Source organism: Microchirus variegatus (genome assembly GCF_963457635.1).
Source record: "Microchirus variegatus genome assembly, chromosome: 14".
In the NCBI taxonomy this organism is placed as follows: Eukaryota; Metazoa; Chordata; class Actinopteri; order Pleuronectiformes; family Soleidae; genus Microchirus; species Microchirus variegatus.
Window position 1 is genome coordinate 11,428,494 of NC_139815.1, and position 22,766 is coordinate 11,451,259.

Genomic DNA, 22,766 nt, shown 5'->3' on the forward strand with positions numbered 1-22,766 from the left:
AACCTCAGTTTCCCCTGAGTTGAGAAATATCGTAATTTTTTTTTTTTGTTATGTGCCCACCAGTGACACTGGATGGCGGACACTTTTTACATTCTGGGAATGAGGTCTTGTGGGAGGGTCTAAAAAGTGTGGAATTAGCGTTGCAATTTCAAGGCTCGGACCAAGCTTCACTGGTGGACACGCAACAAAAAATAAAATTAAGATATTTCTCGACTCTGGGGAAACTGAGGTTGGGAAGCACAATTTTTCAAAATTACTACCCGTATTATAATAATACAAAGCTAAAAAGCTCCTTTAAGTTTGAAATCGTAAAATTTATGAATGTACTGTTTACCTTACTCATTTGACCCTGCAGTTTTATGCCAGCTCATGGAACTTGTCCCCAAGGGAGACACTGTTGTTTTTTGGGGGTGATTTGTCCTTATATGAACACACTGTGACTTCTCCGATACACCAGCTCTGGTCTCCTACACTCTCAGATATCGTCGTGGGCATACAGTAGTTTGTGCATCCTCTTCCCATAATCAGAGGCCTGAGTGATTATTGGAGATTATTCCCCTTTGAGGTGATTAGAAAGGTCCTTTGGCTTTGCAGCTGTCAAACAGTACAATCAGACTGAAAAAGGCATCTTTGGCAAAAAACTAAAAGGTCATTATTGATCCCTATGCTTGTGGGTGGGCATCCTCTCCTCCCATGTCACTGACAGAGAAAGGAAGTCATTTTAAGAAATGGAAAGCAGGCCTAACATAATAAAATGGAGACCCCCATCCCTCTCAGTCTTTGTTGGACACTTAAAAATTGTGAGTGAGTGAGTGAGTGAGTGAGTGAGTAGGGGGCCGAGGAGGAGGCAGGCAGTGGGAGGGTGGGGGTGGCCATCTGCCACTGAGCGTGCTGGGTCAAAAGGCTTTTGTTGTGAAGGACTGATGAGACTCGAAAATTGCTGTCACCAACCACTGCTTTAATCAAGTGAAAATGTCCCAGCGTGTAACCTGTTTCCAGCACAGACACACAGACACGTTAATGACAAAAAATACATTAATGACACACGCAGACACACATTAATGTTTCTTAATCATTAATTAAAGATTCTGTGCAATGTCTCAAGTAAAGGATGTTCAATATATTTCTTTTCAGATGTGAAAACAGACTCTTTTGAAAGATTTTTCATTTTCCATCACCTTTATTACATTGTATTTTGACGTTTATGTGAAGTTTTTTTTTGTTTTTTTTCATTAACTTACAAAATAATGTGTTGTTAAACAGTGGCTGCATCCCATCTTCCATCATCAGCACGTACCCGAATTCTATCCTATCAGTAATCTGCGTGATGAAAGCTCTGTGCGCATGCGCATTCCCTAATCAGAGCCGCTGCGCCAAGACGCATGGCAGCGGAAATGAGACGAACCGGCCTTCAAATTAAAACCACCATTTTCTAACAGAAAGAGTACAGGAAGAATACACGAGCAGTCAGCCCATGAATTTATTGAAAATTGTTCTAAACTGTAGTTTAAATAATCAATTTATTGAAAATAACAGAAAGGCTGCGGATCTCATTTCTCATCATCTGGATTAGTTCATCCATATAAATGATTATTTTTCTTCAGGCTTCTCCTTCTCTTGGGGTTTCTACAGCGCATTGTTCTGCAGAAACGTTTACGCCGGATAACCTTTCCCATTTGTTTGTGCTTTGGACCGGCACTAGGAGAACACTGGATGTGGCCCCCGGTGGCTGGGGTCAATTTAGAGAGTCCAATTAACAATGAGCAATGGCGATTGCGTACCTTGCTCAAAGGTACCCCAGTGCCCGACCTGGCAGGAATTCACCTAAAAACACACAGAATTAATGTTAAACATTCTCACAATTAGGATATCATCAACTAAAGATATGGACATAAACATATTTAGTGAGTAAAATACTGCATTGACAGTGACAGTGAAATATTGCTAAAAGAAGTGAGGCAGAATGAATCATGCCTGCAGCAACAATACAGCAGCTTTTACTTTGAAACGGTCTACCGGAAGTGTCCCTTCGCATTGACTAAGCGCTGATGCAGGCTGCTGTTAGGAGCGGCGGCAGCGGCAGTAGATGCTGTCCTGTCCCATCACCGGTTCACACCTAACGCGGCAGCAGCAGCGCACCGCTCCTCAGGCACCAGCACCATGGCACCCAGGTTCAAACCCGCAATCTGAGCCGCACCGAGCCCGAGACCGGCGCAGTGAGCAGCTGGGCGTGGAGACACTCGCACACACACACACGCAACTGCAACTGCAACTGCAAACACACGCAAGCGCGAACGCAGGGTGGTAGTGGTGGTGTGGTGGTGGTGGGGACTAATATTGCAGCTCCAAGCAAGAACGCCGACAGAGGTGAACTCCAACCACGCAACGGAACTGCGCTATTCACTCCCAGAAACGCGTCCCACTCGGACACCCGTGAGAGGAAAAAGTCAACTCACGCCACAAACATGTCATCGTCGGGCAAGGACGCCAACAGCGGGCATTACGCCAACTATGTGGGACCGTACCGTTTGGAGAAGACACTGGGCAAAGGACAGACAGGTTAGTGAAGCTGCCAGCTGCGGATGATGAGGATGATGATGCTGTGGGGACTCTCCTCTTCACTCAGCATCATCATCCGCGTCTGCCTCGCTGACATCATGCTGGTGCGCGTCGGCACTGCGTGTTCGCAGATGGGAAGTGGAGAAATGTCATAATTGCGGAACGGTTTGGGTGGATGCGTCTTCAGTGGACGCAGAGCAGATGATGCAGGTGATGGCGGTGATGATAGTGGCGGTGGTGGTGGTGATGATTACAGTGCTCGTGGTGGTGCGCCTTTAATCCTTGTTGTCAGGCAGAGAGGACTCGGTACTAACGGCCCGGGCCCTTGTGGATTTCCTTGTCTCCAATTCTTGCGTCCATCTGTCACATGGTCCCGCTCTGCTGCTGAGGCTGCTCTCTCTGCAGAAGAGGCAGCACTGATGCCCCCCCAAACACGCACACGCAGACACACGCACACGCACACTTTGCAGTTGCAACATCAGACTTTTCCGCGTGTCATTGACGTAGTGGGCCATGTCCTGACCATGCCTTGGTTTTCAGCCAATCACATGGCTGCAACTCATGCTTCATTTGGGATGGATTCAGTGTTAGGGCATCGCTGTTAGAAATGGTCCAGTTGTCATCAACATTAATTTTGAGTCACACCGAGACTGTCGAGTCTGACAGGTCATCAGTCCTAGGTTTTGAAGCAAGATCTGTGATTTGACGACACGTTTTGCCCAATAGCTAACACGCTTGACTGTGACTTTAGGTGGTTTTGTTTCATCATCACGGCCTGCAGGGAAGAGCAGGACCTTCCTCAGTAATGTGTGCACCACACATTTACCTGCACATACTGTGGTATGGAAAACCCAGGTTGCAGCTGTTCATTTGGTGTTTTCATTAGTAAATGCCACATTTCTCTCCTGTTAGTGTTTTACGAGTGACTTCACTGTGGTATTTGTAAGCCCAGTATAGAACATCAAGTGCAGATTCATATAAGGACAATAAACACAGCACATCCAGTGGCGGTTGCTAGGTCTTTGAATCAGGCGAAGCTCATTTCAGGCCCAGTTATTTATACATAAATTCTGAAAATGAACAACTAGAAATCCGATAATCATGTAAAACTTATATGTTATTATAGTATTTTTATTTACAGTGAATATGTACAAATAAAAATGGGCTATATTGCCGAGCAAATAACATACACTACAGCGACAGACAGTTCCTCCATTCATCATGCAGAAGCGCCCGCTCACTGCTCCATTGACCCACAGAGAAGTTGAGCTTCCCTGGAAGTTACATTTTCGCTGCATTTGTCCAACCCCTGTCGAGCTCCACGCAGTTAAAAAAATGAAACACATTCTGTTTCATCCCATTGAGAACAGTTGAAGCTGAGCTTCGAGTGGTTTTAATGCGGAAGCTGCTACGGGAATAAGGAAATCACGTAAGACGATCCGTCATCTGCGAAAAACGGCTGATTCTGAACAAACACGTTCTAATCATGTTCTAGCACAGGTGGGAGCTTTTAAATGTAAATATATAACACAGTACATATTTGATATTTTAGAGGAAGCTGAGCTCTCCTGGCTGTCATAGAGCAATCGACGACTGAGTGACCAAAAATCTACAGTCTGTTTGCCCATCGAATACCAGTGCAGTCCATGTAGGTAGGGCTGGGCGATTTATTGAAAATGTATCGTTATCGAAATGTACGACGATAATCGACGTCATTTTGGTGATAATTCAAAAAAAAAGAAAACAAAATAAAAGTTGTTTTTGGCTGTGTGTAGGTAGGCAGGCTACCTGTATGTTTATGTCCCTTTAAGACACTTGGACACTTATATCAGGCAAATGGTCAATTATGCAAAATAGGCGATGATGTCATTTAGCAACTTATCGTGATATTGATTTGAGGCCGCATCGCCCAGCCCTATCAATAGGACAGTCCCATGTGTGTTCCACCTACAGTTGTGTATGTTGTGCTGCTGCTGAGCTGTGTCATACACAGAGGCGATACTGTCCATCCACTTCATATCAACGAGGGTTTGCTGAGCGATCGAAACGGCCCCGAGCTCGCTGTACATTTCTGTCACAGTGATTTGTCTCGACAGTTAGTGCAGGTACAGTATGTGTTTGTGGCACGCCGTCTGTCTGCATGACTCGGCCCAGGTTCCCTCCACCATCTGTGATCGCATGTGGCCAAAAACGATCAAGGTGTCTCCCTCGAGTTCCAGCAGCTACGCATCGCTCAGCTTCCTCACAGGTGAATAATTCATAACCGACCGTTTAGCTGGCTGGTGGAGTTGGATTGTAACAGCCTATGTTGCCTCTGTATTAAATATACAATGCTTCTATTCAGCCCATGGAAAAAAAAAAACGTTACTTGAGTGTGTATTTAGCCTGCACAAAGACACACAGACTATTGATTTCCTCTTTCACAGAATTCATTCTAGAGAAAGAATCTGTGGAGAACTGAGGACTGGGCTGTACAGGCACAAACATCATTTACTTTTTTAATGAGCTGGACTGGCCAATATTTGGCTAGTTTGCTTCCCTTCTTTCAATTTAGTGTAAAACAACAAATGGGGGTAGATAATAGGTGAACATTGTTCTGTTGGTTGTATTTTGGTTTGTGGAGAAACACAGTTAATTTGTTCTGGAAATGTTTGTAGAGCAGGACTTGCCAAAGTTGCATATTTACATTTCAAACCAGAAATTTGAAATATAGGACAAGTAAACCAATCAATTCTCCAGAAATGGTTAATTAAATGTATTGAAGTGTTCTGATGTCAACATCAAATACAGTCTATGTTGGGCTTCAGACATTGCCAGGAAAATGCCGGTGTTATTAATTGGTTGAATTGACTGAGATATGAGTGCAGCAGCTGTGTAGGTTGTTGTTCGGTGAATTACAGCTCTCGTATAGTACTCTACTGACGACAGCAGCAGAAGAAATCATCTATAGATTAATATCAATATACATGCAGCTCAGGCAATTCATGGGAAAACATGCCAACATTTGATACTTCAACTCTCTCTTTCAACCCTCTTGTATAACGGTTTTTACAGCTATTTTTCTTAGGACACTGCACTGACTTCTCTAAACTTAACCATAACCACTTGATGACTAACCCTAAACTTAACCTAACCAGATGTCGTAAGGTATTGTTTCGTGTTGTTCCGCATTGCATCGTATCGTATCGTATCGTATCGTATCGTATCGTATCTTATCGTAGCGTATCATGAGGTACCCTAATTCCCACCCCTAATTTGAAAAATGCAAGTTTTATCTATCGGCCACAATAACTATTGATATTTTGTGGGGGGGATTTTTGTAGGGATGCTTCAATATTACTTATTAACCACTAATACTGAAACCTATATCATCTGCTCCCATAAAGCTCACAAAAGCACTGCTTCTTTTCATTTTTAATCTTAGTAAAGCATTCAATATTTAGGATTTTTGTATCATATAGGATTTTATGTTTTTCTTTTTTCAGCCCTTGTGTCAAGAATACAAACATTTATATATATATTTATTTATTTTTTTAAATACACAGATTGGACATGTCCATGTTGTTGAGGGTTTAAAGAAAACTTGCTATCAGGTGAACAGGGTGACTGAATCCAAGGGGCATGAGAGGCAGGTTTCCAGTCTCCAGATACAAAAGGTGGAGCAGATGGAAGGAATGTAGCTCAGGTGTGATGGCGAGAAAAGAAGAACCAGACAACTATGCACACAGACTATACGAACACTTGCAAAATATGGACAAACCATGAAGAAAACTTGGCAGCTTTTAGGTATTTTAAGCCAAGAGAATGAACAATGAAGCTGTAGAAGACATAATGAAAGCAGTGGCTCCGTATAGTTTTACCATTACCATATGACCATAAAAAATCCCATGCATGCATTAAACACAAAATATGCACGTGAACACAGAGACTCGTTTGAAACATGTGAGTGAAGCTCTCGGTTCGCTGTCCTGAGCGTGCAGTTTGAACAAAGCCTTCATGGTGCGTGTGTGTGGTGGTCGGAGCTGAATGGCGAGAGCCTGTGCCGATTCCAAACAATTAGTCAGTCTGTTTTCATGTGTGTGTATGTGTCGGGGGTGGGGGGGGGGGGGGGGGGGGTGTTGGGGGTGTCATTTTTTTTTTTTGTAAGTGCTGGCTAACAGTCTGGATGGTTGTCATGGTTTCATTCCTCCTTCCCGTGACAATGGCCATTCTATTCCTTCTTGGTGATCAGTGTGAGATGTCTGCAGTCTTTCCTTCTTCTTGTCCTCCGTCTGTTTTCTTGCAAACCTTTTTACTCTTTGTAATATCGGCTCAGACTGGTGAGTCATAGATGAACTCTAACTAACTATCCACCCTGGGTTGCCCACAAAGCTTCTGCCAGTGCTGTTGTAATCAGTGTTTTTCTTATGCATAACCCAATCCCAATGGAATCAATGAGCATCATCACCAATCATGACTTTTTCTCAGGGACTGGGACACTTTTAATCTTGTTGATTGCTTTGTGTGTCACAGTTCCTATGACATCACTGGGTCTGACACTAAGGCAGCTACTCCTAATCATGTGAGCACAGAGTTAGAGATTGAAATCTGAAATGACAATATGTGCACTGGCAAACAGTATCAGTGTGTCTAAACGTTGTCCTCATTACAGTGGATATTGTAATGTAATTTAACATAGATGCATGGTAGCCATTTATTCATTTGTTTGTTCATTCATTCATTAATGTGTTCATTTGTCTGTCCTTCCATTTATCTCTCTCAAACATTATCATTATTTATTGGCTGAACACAATCTCCATCACCTGATTTATGAATTGGCAATTTTGTATGATAGTGTAACACATACTTATCCACAACACAGTCTCTTTGTTGAGTATTTATTTTAAATGTTGATGGCAACAATGCAGTGGAAACATCGCTTACTGTAAAATAGGCACAGTTATCACAAATGCACGTCGAGCCTGGTTAGCCAGGATTTATTTGGAACAGAAAATGAACGTGAATTTCTCTGTGAGATGAATAAAGTATCTATCTATCTATCTGAACGCGAAACTGTAAAAAAAAATACAAGATCTCAGCAGTTAATTTCGTGTCTCAATCTCACGGGTCAATATACAGAAAATCCTCGAGCATTCTGCGAGTGCAGGAAGAAGGCGGTATAAGACATATTTCATTTGTAGTTGTAATGTCCTGTAATGGGCATGTGTGTCATATTATTGATGTGGAGCATCCTAACAACTCTAGTCCCTCAATCCCAGTGGAAGTGTACAGCAGTGTGTGTGTGTGTTCAGTGGGGGTGTAGGCAGCAGGGAGACCCAGCACAGATGGCCGCCTTTTGGTGGCTGCTGAAATACAGCTTCATTATCAGCAGGTTGCAGGTGGTCCCATAGTATATATATATATATATGTGTGTGTGTACTGCATATATATATATATATATATATACACACACCACACACATATATATATGCAGGTCCCTTCAGTGTGTTATTATTGCATCGCTTGGCTTTATGTTGCTGCATTAAACTTTAAACAATGCATAGAAAATGTATGGAAACACATCTTCATGGCAGCATAATTCGTTGCAGCAGCACAATAACACGCAAAGTGCAGCCTTAAAAAAAATAACCCACATTTAAGTTTTTCTAAAACTGAGGTTTCATTTACCAACCTTTGTGTTGAACTACATTAAATAGCAGATATTTCCATAGTCCTTCAATCAAATTAAAATGGAAATGATCAAACAAAAATCTGTATTTTCAGATCTAACGTTTTTTTTTTTCTTTAACAAGGGTAGTAAATCATCCATCCATCCTTTGTGCTTTAAAAAAAAAAAAAAATCAATGTTCTAAACTGACAGGATGAAATGAGCGTGCTCCAAACTGGGTTTAAAAAGAGAGGCGGTGTGTGGGTTGGATGGGGGGGGGGGGGGGGTTGGTTAGCTGCTGGCAGACAGAAGACTGTTTTGAGGGTTTCTCTCTAGACAGGAGGGGGATAACTAAAATTATATTTAGAGACAACCCCCCGCCCCTCAGTTTTTTTTCTATACAGTACATCTCTTTGGCGTGTTCTCTCGCTCGCTCTCACTTACTTTCCCAGCTGAGGCTTTCCCTGCTCGGTTACCATGGCAACCAGAGGAATGCTCTCTTCTATGGTGGGTTGTGTGCTTGCTCTCGGCCCCCCCCCTGCTCAACCATGGAGTGTGTGTTGGGGGTGGGGGGTTGCCTGAGCCATTAAACAATGACTTAGACACTCCCCCAACCTCTCTCTCCCCCTCTTTTGCTTTCTCTCTCTCTCGTTCTCATGTCTATTGCACATACGCTCTTTTTCGCTCCAGGTAGAACCTCTTTATAAGGGTTCCACCTGGAAGCCTTTTGGAGGGTTCCTCCAAGAACTCCTTTAAAATCCTTTATTCAGGAAAGGGGTTTTAAAGGGTTCTCTGGATCAAAATGGTTCTTACTGGAACCATTAGTGTTACCAAGCACCCTTGAAAAACCCCTTCTTTGGGAAAGGGTTTTTTCAGGGGCAAATGGTTCCAGGTAGAAACTCAGCCCTTGTAGAAAGACCCTTTTGGAACCCTTATTTCTAAGAGTGTAGGTTTTCCTTGCAAGGGTCACTTACCCAGACCCCCCCCCCCCCCTTTAAGCCCGAGCCCATCTCTGAATCCCTGCAGCTTGAACGTGTTGGGAAGCAGAAGGATTTCCGTCTTCCGAAGCCGGATTATCCACAACTCCTTCTCTCAGACACATCCAACCAGACACAGAAAACTATAAACAAAGCTTTGTCAGTGATACAGATTTAATTTAACAAATCCAAAAGAATAACCTACGTAGCTGTATAAGCTAGAAATAAACGTGTGACCTGCTTTGAAAAAAGAAAAAAAAAAAACCTCAAATTCTATTTCAAAGAGGTTAAAGCAGACTTTATTAACGTGGCTCTTACAAGTGCTAATTAGATAATGCTGCAGGAACAAGAAGCAACATCAATTTTCAGATCACTCATCTTTGATAGCATGGGAACAAAGTGTGGTTTTTCGTGTTTAGCGGTCGGACAGAGAGATGCTTTTAGTGATGATTAAGTTGGCTGGACTAATGACCTCTCTCTGTCACACACTCTCTCTCTCTTACACAGACACACACACACACACACACACACACACACACACACACACACACACACACACACACACACACACACACACACACACACACACACCTTGGTTGCCTTGAACTTGCAGACACCTTTTAGTCTAGGTTGCTCTCATCTTGCCTGTGGCTGTCAGTCATTAACAAGTCTGCCTGTGCACATCAGGAGGCTGCGGCTGCTGAAATATTCAGGGGACAATGTGAGCGCCAAACTGTGTGTGCGTTGGATGGTGTAGAAATTGAAGTTCAATTCACCAACAATGAAAAAACACTGCAGAGGACTATATATCGCAAGATTTCCACTTCCCTGTGAATTTCACACAGGGAAGGTACTGATGACTCATAGTGACAGTACTCTAAAGACATCCCTCTCGTACAGTCCCATGACAGACATAAGAAATACACCTCGACACACACACACGTACCTCAGAGGCTGGTCCTCACAGAATAAGGCATAATAAAGGTCACGTCTCACTGACTGAACTCATACTCATGTAAGATCCCTCAGCATCCACACAGAATACTAAAATATACATGCAATGAGTGGTTGCATTTCTTTAACTTAGCTAACTGAGTCCCTTTAAGACCCCTTGTCTCTCCTTGCCTGGATATACAGAGACACACTAAGATAAGTAACATTAGTCCAGATGCTGATGTTATTGGGCATATTTAGGGGCAGATCTCTTCCTGTTGTCAATCACTTGGGACACACTGTAGATACTGGGAAGATTGTCTTAACGAATCCTGTAGTTTGACTTGAATCTTTATCTCGCCTGTAATGGTAAATTCAAATTCTCTGTTTCAGAGCTACAACTGCCCGTCACCCTATACCTTCCAAACAGAATACCAGGTCTTTTGTGTATAGTGTATTGTATATTGTGTATTGTGTCCTGAACTGACACCTTCCTGCAACAGGGAGTCGGCTCCCCGATACCTGCAGTAGACAAAGAGGTGTGAAAACACTGCCTGGAACTCTGGACTCTGTCTATTGGAGGAATGCAAAAGGGGAGTTGTATAGCTACGCCCTGAAAAGGTAGATTTCTTGTCTATTGGAGTTGCTCAGGTTTAAATGTGGAGGGCACACTTTGCTCTGGGTCTTTCTCCAGCTAGGATCACTCCTGTGAAGATTGACCTTTTCCTTGCAACCAGAATAAAAACTGGCACACATGGTTGTTTTATATCAAACAGGCCAACGATTGTGCCAAGGAACAAAAAATAAGCTGCAATAGCCAGTGAGAGTGACTTGATGTGGTGAGTCCACCAAGTTAGATCGTTTCTGTGAGATCCTAAGTTCCTGAAATCAGCGCTGTTTCATTTAAATGCAAAGTGTGTTGTCCCGAATTGTCTAGTGGCTTAATTCTCACAAAGGCATATATATATATATATATATATATGTATCTGTCCCATCTGTCATTTTGTCTGCCTTACACATCAGCACATCAATACAGATTTATGTATTCACCCCCAGTGCTAATGACTTCATCCAGCCATCCACTGTCATAAATACTCAGCAGTCTAATGACATAAATTGAATGAGATGAAAAATACAGAAAAACAGAATACTGTAAAGAAAATAAGAATGCACATTATGCAAACAGCCTGCATGAAACGTTTCAAGTTCTGTTTTGAGAGTCCTGCTGAGTGCGTGAACCTATTTTAACAAAGAGAGGCAACCAATGCATTGACACATCAGACAGTAATGGTCATTAGCAGATGGACCTCTGCAGGTTGATTTGTATGTTTGGAGCAAACCAAGTCCTCTCCTCTTTCTCCATCTGTGCTTCCTGTCCCTGCTGTGGGCGGCATTTCTCTGCTGATGTTTGTGGATGTAGTGATTTCTATTGACTCCATGGGCCCTGTAGCATCCAAAGACTCGTGTCCTAAATGTATCCCAAGTCACTTAGGTTCATTAACTTGTGGTAGGCAGGTAATGCAGTAAGGTGGCCTCCTGCAGTGTACACAGAAAGTTAATAACTGTCACGGGAGTGCTGTGTATTGTTGTTAGCGGTAAGTGCGGCGCACATTTGTGCACCAATGAAAATTATATGTGCAAACACGTGTCGCCACCCGCCGCGATAGCTTCACCGTCACCTGTTGAGAGTGTGAAGTAGTTTTGATGACATTTTTGGTGGATCAGCTGGGAAGAAATGAGATTTGGAAGTCCTGCTGGGCAGCAGTAGAGTCACCGGGTTTATATTGGTTCAATCGGCAGCATCGATCATGTCGATTGCAACACCTGTGAGGCTGAACATGCTGTGGGCACACAACTTTAACATTTAACAGCTTTCCACTATCCAGCTACACAGCCAAGCAATGTCCACTGAAGAAAGAAGTTGTTGCTGTAACAGATTTGTTTCACTACCATTTATTTCTCTTGTGATTTGAACAAAAACAGGCTTCCGTGTTGTATTTAGTTAGCATGTATTATAAGTGACATGATAAAAATAATAATAGAAAAGTGAGCGTAGCATAAGATTTGTCTGTCACATGATCATGTGCCACTTTGTCAGGGTCAGAACTAGTAATAATTTTGAAATGTCATTGTCTCTGGATCATTTATGATTATTCACACAAAACATCCATCCTTTGACCTTATTATGCTGAAAGCACGTGGAAACAACTCATTTTCGGGTCATCTCTGTTCTGGCAGCACCAGAGTGAGCCGAGAGTTTCACACCGGCCTAACTGAACTGAAACACAGCAGAGGTCAACAGTTATGTCAGCAGAATCCATACCGACAGCAGACACAAGCTCCCTGCTGGTCACACTTACTGTACTGTATGTGTGTGTTCACCAGCGTTCGCTCTGCCTTCAATCTAGTGCCTCTTCCTGTGAAGTCACATGACTCGATGAGCATGTCTTCACACGCTTCCATAATCAACAGAGGCCAATTTAATGCCTCAATCAATATTGGTAATCTGAAGGCAATTGGTTGTGGCTCCAAATAAGTCCCTTATGGTCCCACAGCATTTTTCCCTCAGCCAAAAACTTAATGAAATTGAGCATTAATCCCCATCTCTCTCCCTCTCTCTAAAACTCTCTTTCATCCCTCTCCAAAAGTAATCTAGACTTTTTCCCCTGAGTCAGCATTTCCTGCATTTTGCACTGAAGCAGGGGAAATAAACCATGTGAAGAGCTGCTTTACTCCCATCTCTCTGATCCGGTCCTGTGCCCACACTCGACCCTCACTTAATTTTGTAGCAGTAAGGAGTTTCCGATATCTCATATATAGATAAATAAAGTTCTCTTCCCTCCATCCCCTAAAATCCCTGACTACAGCATGGTGGGATGGCCGAGTTCTTTTTAGTACAGAGAGATTTCACTGTCGTTTTACAGCAAAGGGGATGCGGGTCACGGACGGAAAGTCCAGTTAGGTATAAAATCTTAATGAAGTTTTTGCACTTGGCTCATTAGCATTACAGAAATCCACCAGGGACAGGCTGCAGCACTGTGCCACCTCTCTGTTTGATTTTCTGTTCTGTCGCCTGTGGCTAGCTCACACGCCAGGACATGTAGATGCTATGGGTACTGAAGGAACCACTTCCTGCCACAAAAGGAGCATCCAGACCACACAGATGTCCTGCTGGTGGTGGCACCTGCACATGTCCTGCATCTCCTGGAGGCCCACAGCCTCAATGAAAAGTCCAATCATGTGGCATAATCAGATTAGGGGGCTGGGGATGTTTGGGCATGAGATATGCTATAATACTAATTTTACTGGTAGTGTTACCAGGTACAACTGCCCCCAGCCATGTACTGTGCATGTCAACTTGCTGGCAAAAAAACCCTGACCTTAGGCCCAGTAGTCCTCATGGAGATCAAAACCTAGTCCCAATGTGTCCAAAACGAATTTCTGTGGAACTGGTTGGTTTAGGGGCCATTAGGTTAGTGTATTGGTTAGCACTCATGCCTTTGCAGCAAGAAGAGACCTGGGTCAAGGGCCTTTCTGCATGGAGTGTCCTTACGCCCTATGACGGCTGGGATTGGCACCAGCGTTCCCCCACGACCCTCATGTGCGGTAGAAGATGAGCGAGCAAATTAGTGGTTGGTTTAGGGCTAAGATTTGAATTGTGGTTAGTTTACGGTTAGTGTTGCACATTAACTGGTGATGGTTAACGTTTGGGATGATGCTTTATTTAGGCTGTTCAAATGAATAGAAGTCAATATAGATAAATAGCTGTGTGTGTGTTTGTTTGTGTGTGGCACTGTGCACACTATGTTGCAGTATATTCAGGGAGCACTCTGCAGTGTGGTGTGAGTACTGTGAGGCTGCAGTGCTGCATTAAAGCAAAGGCTGGCTCCAGCCTCTCTGCAGTACACACACACACAGACACACATACCAATGTCTTTTTGATTTTGCTATAATGGGGGCCCTGCAATACATTATGTGTGTGTGTTGGTGTGCATGTGTGTGTGAGAGAGAGAGAGAGAGAGAGAGAGAGAGAGAGAGAGAGAGAGAGAGAGAGAGAGAGAGAGAGAGAGTAGGAGGAGACATACTGGAGGCAACCCTAGAGGAAATGCAAAATACTAATGAAGTAGTAGTAATATTTAAGAAAGGTGAGTGATGGCAAAGACAGACGAGGTGTCTGCATGACATACAACATTCTGTAGATATTCCTCAGTAGGTTAAGCTTACTGATTTGGTGAGGTCTTGTGGTTGCATAACAGTTAACATGTATGTATGAAACTACTCCGAACACATTAAAGCCACATTATTTGTATTCTCATCTTTACAAATGTCATTGGATTGAACAGAGAAGGCAGATGTTTTGTACAAAAAGCTATAACAAGACAAAAACAATGTTCTAGGTTATGATAAAAAAAAAAAGGTGAATGGGGCTCTAAACAAGTATTTTTCTGAAGCACCAGCCAGAATAGACCCATATTACTAATTTGGGCTGAAATTAATATTGTTGCAGAAGGTACAATCATTTTGTGTCATCAGCAAAATTCTCACAACTGCATTATCAGCACTAGGGCAACTTTACGCTCAATTGTTTCTGCATTAAAACATTTAGAACCTTTTAATATTTAATATTTAATATTATATATGAACTCAGGAAGATAAAAGAGGTATTATGGCAATGTGGCTATGTTTCCATGGAAATAAACTGCGGTGCAACACTCGTAAGATTTTCATCCTGTAGAGCTCTCTACACTTCTGGCCTGTTGGAGAAGACAAAAGAAGTGTGGATGGTGGGTGGGTCTAACAGGGGTTCGGCCCCCAAAGCTGTCATCCACGTTGGACTGTCCTTAATCTGCTGCTAATCCAACAATCGAGTGTGATGCATGTTTGTTTTTAACCTAACAAAACAGAGAATGAGCTATTTGCCGTTTGTTTCTATGAAGTGTAACTTTATTGTTTTCTTACTTATATGTGTTAATTCATAATTTGTATTGGAGAGTGAGATGACTGTTGTACGAATGTTGGCTGTAATGGAGGGGGAGGAGGGGGCAGACAGCAGGTCATGACCCTCATTACACCACCTGCCAGATGTCCCAACAGCGTGCGTGTGTGCTTGTGTGCGTATATTATCACGGTTGAATGCAGACATTCACACGAGGTGTTGACACATTGGAGCACACAGGGGAGTTTTAATTTTTTCATACAGGTCGGTAAACACACCCTGACACCTAGCATCAATTTCTCAACTACATGGCTGTCATTTCAGTTTGCTGGTTTTCCTCATTAAGGCAATCGGCTGAAAATTAATTAACATTTGTGAAGAGCGATGATGCAGTAAGGTCATTCATTAAAGACAACTTTCAATGGCTCCTTTTCCTGTCTCTGCATCTGAAATTTGAGGACCTGCAGCTTGACTGTAAAAATCATCACTTACGCACTGGATATCAGACAAAGCAACAACAAAAATAAATGCGAAGGCATCACCTTGGGTTGTTTGAACATGGGCTAAAAAAATTGTTCTGAGTTATTGCCCTCCAGGGTAATGTATATAGCTTATAATAAAATGTAGGCTGTACTCAATCTCACCCGATATCCAGTAGCTACCACTCTGGTATACTTTCTATAAACATCTGGCCTTAAGCGCTAAACACATGCAGGCGTCAGCCACCTTCAGCCCTTGTCCTCTGTCTTTCATTATTCCTGTCCGCAGGCAAAGAAACACAGACAATGGTGTTGGGTTGGATACGAACCAAGTCAAGTTCCCTTGTTTGACCCTGCTGACGCAGGCTTTTCCTTCAGCTCTCCCCTCCTCAGTTTTCCTCAGTCAGTACATTTCCATGCACAGCTAAATCGAGTTCGCTCAGCCACACTGTTTAATTGGACTGCTGCCCTTGTTCCAGTATGCAAACAGTAGCGGGGAATCGATGTATTGAATGGTGTGTCCACCTCTGCTGTACTAGCTCTTTGAGCTTGCTGGCATTAGGGTGTTTCCACCTTAGCTGGCGGCTAGTTGTTAGCATGTCGAGCGCCAACTCTTCCTACGATTCATGAACTTTAGAAAATGAAGTCCTGCGAGTTGCATAAACTCGGCCTCCTCAATAATCCACATATACTGCTAGGATTTTGCCCTGTTTTTCTCACTTTTTTTATTGATCATAGTGTAATGTTTCTTTCTATTATTTCTGGGTAAAGTTGGGAACTGTACATGTGCAGAGCTCCAGGCCAGATTCAGTCTGACTTAACAAAAATGTATTTATCTCTGTGTATGTACAGTTTTAGTCAGACTAACATAATAAGGCTTTTATTCTTATATCATGGAAACGTATTGACTGTCGCTTGTGTCCATTGAGACATAGAGTGCTGTTGACCACAATATTGAGTAAAATAATAGAGAATAAAAGAAAAAAAAAGAAAGAATAAACACCTTCTTGCCAAGATGACTGTGCCTCAGAGAGGTGAATGACTGTCACAATGGTAAACTACAATCTTAGCATTTGACACTTTAGTCTCTAACTGTAGTATTTATAGCTATTGGAGATGGTTCAACATCCTTGTCATCATAAAATCAGTAGTTTGGAATATATAGCAGAAATGAATGAATTTAGAAAGTTGTCAATGCTCAGAGACCATTCAGCCTGATCATCTGCTTTCTTTGGTGCCTATACATATTTGTAAAAAAAAAAAACATTTTACAGGAAGACATATTGTGAACATCAGGAATCAAGGTTAGAACTATAAAGAGCATTTAGTTGTTGTGTTTTCTGGTGGAAAGTGCAAAATACCCTTAATGCAGCACTTACATACACATCAAAAACACTCATTGGTTTAGATTGATATGCTCCTGTATTATTCCTCTACATTGAATGTGAAAGTGAATTGTATAAATGTGATCAGCTTGATAACAAAGTGATCAACTGAATACAATCGTGTCTCTATGACTGGAGATCGGATAAAACATGTTGACACTGATTTTCTGAAATGGAACCTGAACTTCAGTACCAATGTCAAATCAATAGATCTGCAACTAACGATTATTTTTCGTAATAGATTTATTTTCTCGATTAATCGATGAATCGTTTGGTCCATAAAATGTCAGAAAATGTTAAAGAACATTGATCAGTGTTTGTCAAAGATGGAAATTATGATGTTCTCGAAGGTTTTGTTTTGTTCACAAACCAAAATGATTCCGTTTTAATGATTTCTTTGTTATGTGGAGCAAAGAAACCAAGAAAATATTCACATTTAAGAGGCTAAAACAGTCAGAAATCTTGTGTTAGTCATGAAAAAAGCTTCAAACCGATTATCGATTATCAAAATAGTTAGCGATTAATTTAGTAGTTGATTAATAATCCATTCATCGATTAATCGATTCAGCTCTACAAATCAATTACTACTTTTACATTTCTGACAACATTCTAATTCAGTATCTGTCTGAGCCCAATCTGACCAGATGTTTCGTATCAATTTTCAGCATTTGACAGGATGTTAATTTCTCTGACGCACCCATCATCATTCTGTGATGCAGGGATTTGCAGTGAGACTGACGACACATCAATTGTCGGTTGGCAGAGCACCAGGATGTTAATGGTATTTAGTTCGAGTTGTAATGGTGTCGAAGAGATGGAGGAAGTGTGTGTGTGTAGGGGGCAGGATGGGGGGGGGGGCAACAAACGTAGGTCAGGTCCTCTGGACTCTCTGAGGAGAAGAGGAGAGCCTGAACTAAAAATACAACCAGCATCTCAGCTCTGGAGGCCTGCCAGCAGGACAGACACACACACACACACATTCACAGCAAGCAGACAAAGACGATGCCTCAAGCAAAATTGGAACTGGAGAGGCAGGTGGGCGGGGCTGAGAGGAGGATGGAGTGAAAGAGAGAGTGAGAGGGGGAGGGGCATGCATGGCGGATGATGAATAAAAGTCAAGGGGGGGAAGGGATGGAAGTGTGGTTGAGCGAGGTGGCATCAAAGTGAGAGCTTGCAGAAAAGACACAATAAGAGTCAAAAATGAAGGAAGACAAATCGATCAGATATGAATAAGCTGATGATTAGACACAAAAAAGAGAAGACAATAATTGATCTTTGTGGTGAGCTGTTATGATACCTTGGCTTTTGTCCAAGCCTGAAAACGGATCCAGACAATGATGTAATCATTTGTAATTGGTCCCAATTACTCATTAAGACTTGATTGACACTGAGACACAGCCAATTGCATGCCATCGCTGGCCAATCACATGAGACTGGTTCCTGCATCCTCCGGCAGCAGAAATGCATCATTGTTAGAAAAAAACATTCTTAGTTCTTTTAAAAGCACATCAATCCACACTCAATCATTTTTCATTTCAAATTGCTTCAGTTGATGTACAGAGAATAACATATTTGATATGAATAAAACTCTGTATTCTTTATTCACTGACTTTACAGATGCAAGTAATATATTGGTTGATAGATAAAAGCCTTTGAATTAATATAGTGTATATGTTTACATGTACAACTCCAGAACGTGATGGTGATGTGCTCTTGGTGGGACAAAGTAGGTCACCATTTTCCATCTAGGTACAATATATATATTTATTTTTAAGTCACACATGAAAATCATTTAAGATTGTTGGTCCTGAATGTTTATTTGTTTGGGTACCACCCATCTGTTTTCACACTTGGCTTCTCCGTGCCAGCTGCTGTCTGTATTCAGTCCGGTCACAATTACCCGCAGCCAGAAGATGCAGCTCCTTGTGGCTCATTGGGAGGTCAGGCCTAATTGGCCAGTGTTGGATCAGTCCCACAATATGAGCCTTTGGATGTGAAAGCTGATCTGTGATTAATGCCGTGTTTCCACCAAGTGGAACGGTTTGGTTTGGTACGGTAACGATGGTCCCAAAATAACTGGCCCCATGGTACGGTATGGTACGGGTGGAGCTAGACCTTCAACATCCACAGTCTATTGTCATGCAAAGTTTGGATGTCCTGTGTTGTTGTCTGTTGTGTTGTTGTTGGCGCAGTACAAAGATACAAACAATCGGACACAGCACACACCCCACACCCCACCGACCAATTACAGGTACTGTTTTCTGTCAAAACCCAAGCCTGACCGAGGGCTTTACCGCTTTAAACCGTACTCCGATATATATACCAAACCGAACTGTACCATGTTGGAAACGGCTTAAATTGTGGCTGTTTGGTTTTAGTGTCCAGGAAAGGACACTCTTTTAAGTCCTTATTAGCCTTGAATATCCTCGATTCAGAGTCCTTTGTTTAGTCCGATGATCTCTGGTCTCATTTTGCTGTGTGTCAAGCAGTGGCAGCGAGAATCTACGCAGTGATGCTTTGGTCGTATCTCTTTCGGCTTCTCGCCAACAGCTGATCATCTGCCTAGATTTTGCCCTCTCCCTTTACACCACCTCCTCCTTCTCAACATCCATGAACCTTCTCTGTGGTCTTCCTATTTTCCTCCTGCCCATCAGCTCCAGCTTCACCGTCCTTTGTCCAATATAATCACTTTGCCTCTTCGACGCGTGACCGAACCATATCAACCTTGACTCTCTTACTTTATTTCCAACCCGTTCAACTTGAGCTGTCCCTCGAATGACAGATGACGTTCGAATGGCAGATGACAGATTCGTGACGAAGCGTCATGGCATCTGTCATCTGCTCAAAAAGCACACACTTTGCATAAGCCTGTTTTACTCTACTTTTGAGTATTTCTTGTTGCACTCGAGCCAACATGAGTATTCCTCAGTCACAGCATCTCTTTAGAGACTAATCTTTGTAATCTCTATTCGATGGGACATTAAGTCTCCTCACGTGTAGATATTTACACATGTACACACAAAGACATAAATCCAAGTGATTATAATCGAGTTATGGGCAGATTCTGCTTCTTTGTGTAAGATTGTGTGATCTTTCTTTCACAATTTCAGCACTGACACACACGTTTGACATCATTTTGACGGCATTGTGTACGTGTTAAAGTTTATTGTTCATATGGTGTTGACACAAATTCAGTGAATTTATATCATCACGTTTGTGTTTTGCCCTGGAGTGACTTGTGCTCTTGTGGACAGTCCATCACACGGACTGTGTGTGGCTCTGCGGCAAAAAAAAAAAAAAAAACCGTGTATGGACTAAGGGAGATTGAGGATGGAGGGAGCAGCACACAGTCAGGATTGCAGATTGATGTCGAGGGATGGCAGGTTACAGATGGAGGAATGTGACTCAGGACTAGCATATTTTTTCAGGTTGGGTCGGTGCAGACGTCCAGCTGAAGGATGCAACGGTGATGCACAGACTGTATCTGAGTGATGAGAACTGCAGTTTTGTCATCGGTCTCCTTTAGTTCTCGCCGTCAGCTCTGATGAACAATTTAGTCCAGCTCAGCCTCCCAACACACCGAGGACGGTAGCTCCACAAATGAGAGACTGTCATAACCTATAGATAAGTCACTATGTTGGAAATATTACGTACAGAAGCCATTTAGGAAGTAACTAACTTTGCAGTTCCTCAGCTCCGAGTGCCCTGAGGCCCTTTTGGAACAGGATTACACTGGTGTTGCTGCTTTTTTGGAGTTGTTTCCATTGTTCAAATAATTTGTCGTAGATCTCAGGCCTGTCTCTTCTTCTTCTGAGATATTATAGACAGTTGAAGGCTGGTGGTTGTATCAATGTATCCCTGCAATGATGTCCAATACCTCAGTACTCCAGAGAGGGAGAGAAACCTCTGGATGGACATGATCGTTGCACAAATGGATTAATTGGGTAATTTTATAGCCCCTCTTCTCAGACTATAGTGTTGTTTATGGCGTGTTTGTAATGAAATACACTGTTTTGTTTACAAAATGGAGTTCACAAGGTGCAGTTGACACAGCAACTGTAGATTTGAGATCATTTACATATTATTGTATTCCGTATTCGCAACGCTCAGCTTATTGCTTGTGCTGACAGAAGTGAAAACATCTCTCTCTCTCTATTTCTCTCTCACACACATACACACACACTTACACACATATACTATTTCTCATTTGGCAGTGCTTGAGCTTCCTACCACCCGTCATTCACGTTTCTGTCAGAGTGAGAGGATATGGCTTTGACACACATACGGAGGAAAATGTCTCCAATTGTTTACAGTAACATATTCTTGAGCCATTTATTTTTCAGTGCGACACAAAGACAATCCCACACTGTGGACAGCAGTCCTCAACTGTCACGTCAAGTGGATAATGGGCGACTTATGGGTCCTCAGCTGATGTAAGCTGTATTTGAAATTGATGGGTAACTGTGCAATGTTGTCTCCACAGTGGCTTTGTGTGGAGCATCAGTATTGTGTATCATTAAGTCCTCATACTAAAAATAAGGTAACGCTTTCTTTTACAGTCCCCTAATTACCTGGTATTTAGCTGGTAAATTCATGGTAACACTAAAGTGTTGCTAGGTAATTACCAAGGGTAATAAGATAAGTAAATACAGTGAAACCGTTGCCAAAATACTGGTAATGCACGGTAATGTACTCGGTAAGTAAAGTAAAACTGTACTGTAAAAGAAAGCCAAGCTTCCATGTAATTACACACATTTTTAGGGTTAGGTTTGTTAGATTACCCCTTGGGTAAATAGCTAGTAATTAGGTACCTGCTTATTACCAGTTTATAACCCAATAATACACTTACATTTACCATAGTTTTGCCATAGTTTAGCTGTACATACCTTCTTATTAACAGCAGTAATAACACGCTATAATTAACTATATAGTTACCAGGTAAATGCCCAGTATTTTGGCAACAGTTTCACTGTATTTACTTTCTTATTACCATTGGTAATTACCTAGTAACACTTTGGTGTTACCATGAATTTACCAGGTAAATACCTGGTAATTAGGGGACTGTAAAAGAAAGCGTTACCAAAAATAAATTCCAACAATTAATCATGAAGCATCCATGATATTCTCTTCTGGACTTAATGGTTTAGAATAAATGATCACTTAAAGGTGCTATATGTAAGAATGTGGTTACTACATTCAAATTCAAAATACAGAGGTCTTTTAGGTTTCACTTTTTGACGTAACTGACAACCCTTGGTTGCTCTGCAGCTGAGACTCTACCGACTGCAATGATTGGTAGACGGCGGTAGGTGGCGCCACATGCCAAAACATGATTTCCAAACATAAACATGATTTGCAGTCTGCAAAATATTTTTTTTATTGCAAATATTTTGGCTGTACTGTTGTTGTTGGTGAGTTCAGTTTGTTATATGAACATTATTCCTGAGTCTCTGTGACATATTAGGAGGATTTTATGGCCAGTTGCTTTAGATTTATTACATAATGCGCGTACAATTACTTTTACTTCTACTTTTACTCTTCTGGGCCTGCCTTAAACAATGATGAAACTTCAACTCAGAACCTCCCGGTACATGACAGAGACAGTGTGTGTGTGTACTTGCATCTGTTATCTCTTTTTACCGGCGGTCCTATACCGGCACAAACACTGTAGTCGACGTTTCCGAGGAACTTGTTACGTTTCGGGCTATTATTTGAATTTTAAGTTAGGTAAAGGTTAGGGATACGCTTTGTTTAGGCTTTAAATGAATCAGAGCCAATGTTGTGTCCTCAAACTGTACAAACGTGTGTGTGTCTGTGTGTATGAGGGCACTTGGTTGGTCCCCTGTGGCT

The 22,766-nt window shown here is 42.1% G+C and overlaps 1 protein-coding gene across 1 annotated transcript in view; it reads left to right on the forward strand.

The window, feature by feature from the left end:
- Positions 1–2,465: 2,465 nt before the first annotated feature.
- LOC310936737 (serine/threonine-protein kinase BRSK2-like) overlaps positions 2,466–22,766 on the forward strand; it is a gene marked incomplete at both ends in the record, with an annotated part of 102,498 nt that continues 82,197 nt past the window's right edge. The window contains one exon of the mRNA XM_083900871.1: positions 2,466–2,559. Coding sequence (XP_083756997.1) covers positions 2,466–2,559 — 94 coding nt within the window. The remainder of the gene's footprint in view (positions 2,560–22,766) is intronic.